The sequence below is a fragment of the Trichoplax adhaerens genome, genomic scaffold (assembly GCF_000150275.1).
Source record: "Trichoplax adhaerens TRIADscaffold_231 genomic scaffold, whole genome shotgun sequence".
NCBI lineage: Eukaryota > Metazoa > Placozoa > Uniplacotomia > Trichoplacea > Trichoplacidae > Trichoplax > Trichoplax adhaerens.
This window is the reverse complement of record NW_002061149.1, coordinates 5,595-8,738: the sequence shown is the minus strand read 5'-3', so window position 1 is coordinate 8,738 and position 3,144 is coordinate 5,595. Positions and strand designations below refer to the sequence as shown.

The 3,144-nt window shown below is 35.7% G+C and overlaps 1 protein-coding gene across 1 annotated transcript in view; it reads left to right on the top strand.

Annotated features, from left to right (window-relative positions):
• Positions 1 to 98: 98 nt before the first annotated feature.
• The window catches only part of TRIADDRAFT_62633 (uncharacterized protein), a gene marked incomplete at both ends in the record, with an annotated part of 5,713 nt that continues 2,667 nt past the window's right edge, over positions 99 to 3,144 (top strand). The window contains 11 exons of the mRNA XM_002118575.1: positions 99 to 184; positions 273 to 435; positions 622 to 741; positions 816 to 992; positions 1,085 to 1,288; positions 1,378 to 1,695; positions 1,813 to 1,984; positions 2,064 to 2,164; positions 2,259 to 2,414; positions 2,583 to 2,735; positions 2,900 to 3,091. Of these exons, the coding sequence (XP_002118611.1) occupies positions 99 to 184; positions 273 to 435; positions 622 to 741; positions 816 to 992; positions 1,085 to 1,288; positions 1,378 to 1,695; positions 1,813 to 1,984; positions 2,064 to 2,164; positions 2,259 to 2,414; positions 2,583 to 2,735; positions 2,900 to 3,091 (1,842 nt within the window). The remainder of the gene's footprint in view (positions 185 to 272; positions 436 to 621; positions 742 to 815; positions 993 to 1,084; positions 1,289 to 1,377; positions 1,696 to 1,812; positions 1,985 to 2,063; positions 2,165 to 2,258; positions 2,415 to 2,582; positions 2,736 to 2,899; positions 3,092 to 3,144) is intronic.

Here is a 3,144-nt window from a genome sequence, read left to right as displayed (position 1 = left end):
GGGAGGATTTCGATCAACTCAAGCAGCTCCTCAAGCAGCAACAACCTTGGCTAGATGTAAACAAAAGTAATGTCCTTCAAATGATCTTGTGGTTTGGCATGTCAGATAGTTGGATGAAACAGCGAGCTTTGCAATTAGCTAAGGAAAATGTGCGAAATGGTGAAAGTTATTGGAGGATGTCAAGGTAAGTAAACTACTTCCAATTTCATCAATCCATAGCAGTACTACCTACTGTAATTTACACTATACTGTCGATTCTGACTTGCAAATAGGTGTTCAACTAGTGCAACAACTCCATATACTTATGATGCATGCAAAGCAATCGGTAAGAATGAATGTGATAATTCTATATCAGTTTCGAATCCTTTGAAAAACTTTGGACCTTTGCGAATAATTGGTACTCAAAACAATCGTAGACGAGACTGCCAAATTGTGGTATGTTAGTATACAATAATAAAACGGCAAAGGCCAAGAATTAGAATGGACTATCGTTGAACTAGTGCTGAAAATACAATCCAATCAGTCATAGACTGCCAATAAAATCAATGCTGATTACTCGTTACTCTATCATGTCATTCATGTCAATTTATGTCTTGCTCACGATTGCAATTGCTTTAATAGATTCAAGATTATCAAACATCACAAACTGTGCTTCAAATATCAACACCAAACATTTATATTGAAAAAGTGGAAATCTCAGCTGACGGTCGGACTGCAGCCTTCCAGCAATTAAGCAGAAAGGTAGCACATTGCAATTAGAGTAGGATTGAGTTGATGGTAAGTTAATTCTTCATTCATTTGTTGAATATTCTTAGGACGAGTGGATCGGAAAGTGGATCGTTTACGATCTCGATAAAAATGAAGAAATAAGCTTTGCCCAAAACGATCAAGGGGAAGACGTTAACACTGACTTTCATTCCGTACAATTTTGCCCTGCTCAATCTCAAACCCAAGTGATCATGACACTCTCTGGAGATTCCCGTGAAGTTAGGGTTAGCAGTAGCAGTTTAAGCGAATATTAATTAAGCATGCCAAGTGATTGAAAACTGTTGCGTTCAACTGTTGTTGTGCTGTGTATTATTAGATTTGGAAGATTGAGGGGAATTGTATTAGACCTACAAATAAGCAAATATCACGCCAATACAAAATAGAATATTGTCGATGGGTACTAGTGCAAGATAGTGTTTGTGTCTTGTTGTGGTGGAGAAAATATCAAAGTCAAGGAGGGGAGTATAAAAACTATGCACCTGTCGATCCGGAAAAGTGGATTAATGAATGTCAAATTGAAGTAAGCTACCATTGACTAAATGCAGTAAAGTCAAATATCGTCTCTTAGATCCAATTGATAAAAGCTATTTGTATCAATTTGATGGATAGATGTGGAATGCACAGGAATGGACTTGTCGATCATTCAAAGTACCTGCTTTCATCCATGCAAAGGATGATGGTCGGTACTTTGCTACCAATGATTTTCAACATGGCTTGTACTTAACGCACATCAACATCTACCGTGATGCAGCCTATATGATATTGTCATATAACTGGTTTAGAAGTAGTACAATTGGTCTGTTAAAAATGGAACAAGATATCGAATTTGAAAATCAATTTCGGCCAATATTACATGATGTTGGAAAGGTTAAGAATATTTTGGTATCAGGCGATCAGTCAATGATCGCTATTGACTGTTTAAGTAAGGTTAGTGCAATATTGGGTTACTCATATTCATGATGCGTCATAAAGTAGATCAGCAAAATATTTTACAGTGCAGTAATATTAGTCCTATATTGTAATACTGTGGTATACTGTATGTAGGAAGTCATACTCAAGATGAGTGGTGATCAAGTCCAATCTCGTGTTAAACTTGATCAATCTGGTCGATCAATGTTTATTCCTGGTAGTAATCGATTGCTTATTTATGATGCACCTGGTAGTAATCGAAAGCTTATTAATGAAGATCGTCATGTATATGAATATAATTTACAAGGTAAGACCTGATGGTTGTACAACAACTCTAATTTAATCATGCATTCATTCATGGTCACAATCGTTTTTATTAAACTAAGGCGATAAAATTGCTTGGCAAGATATCTCTCAAACAAAATCAGTTGATGTTGGTAGCGACGTAACCCAACGTAACCCCCAAACTACCGTCAACATATTCGACGTAGGTTAAGCTTTCATCAGCACTAGTAGCTCTATCGACTTTGTTCAATCCTCTGCTCAATTGAATTGAATTGAATAATATTGATTGGTTGCAGCTGATCGAGTTTGTAGGTATAGAAGATTGTAGAAAGTACAGGGAATTAATCAATGGAATAGTTGAAGAAGAATCGACTAAAGAAGAAGAATCGACTGCTAAAGATAGGATACGCTTCAGATATAGAAAGAAGGATAACACACTCATTCTCATGAAAGTATGTTGAAAATACTAGTTTGAAGTTTGTATGAAAATGACGGTAGTATTATTTAGAAGAAGATGATGAAAATGAGAATGCTTATTAGCTAACATAAGAAGTTGTTGAACTGATTTTACAATTACGTTGGAGGTCAATTGGTCGAATTAATGAATTGATTTATTTCAGATATTCTCCGCATTCAATAGCTGGATAATAACTATTAACCTTACAACCAGAATGAAGAGCGTTGATCGACTGAAATGGAGTCATGTTGTGTATGTTGATGATGATTATGTTTATGTTTGGAAAATGATGGAAGATGGTGAATATAGCTTGAAAGTAAGCTAGAATAATTTATTTCCATTTAATCTCTATTCTAAAGTGGAACCGTCTATAAATTGACTGTTTAGTTTCATGTCGAAAATAGCCTTGAATGTCGACTTTGACGTCTATTGCAAATGGAGACGACCATTAACGACATTTCCAACTTGAATTTATTGTAGTGTTACAAGTTTGGGGATGGTGAATATCAATTACTGCAAAATATTGACTACCAAGGGGAGGAAGGATTAATCTGTAAAATAATGATGAATTATAACCCTCATAAGATTGAACATTCGCCTCTTCGGATGAAGAAAGAAAAATTAGTTGATGTATGGGGAGAGAAAGATGCCGAAATGATTGCTAATGCAAGGGTAAGTCATAATGATCGCAGGGATCAATATGTCAATATGGAAATGAGTGGAAG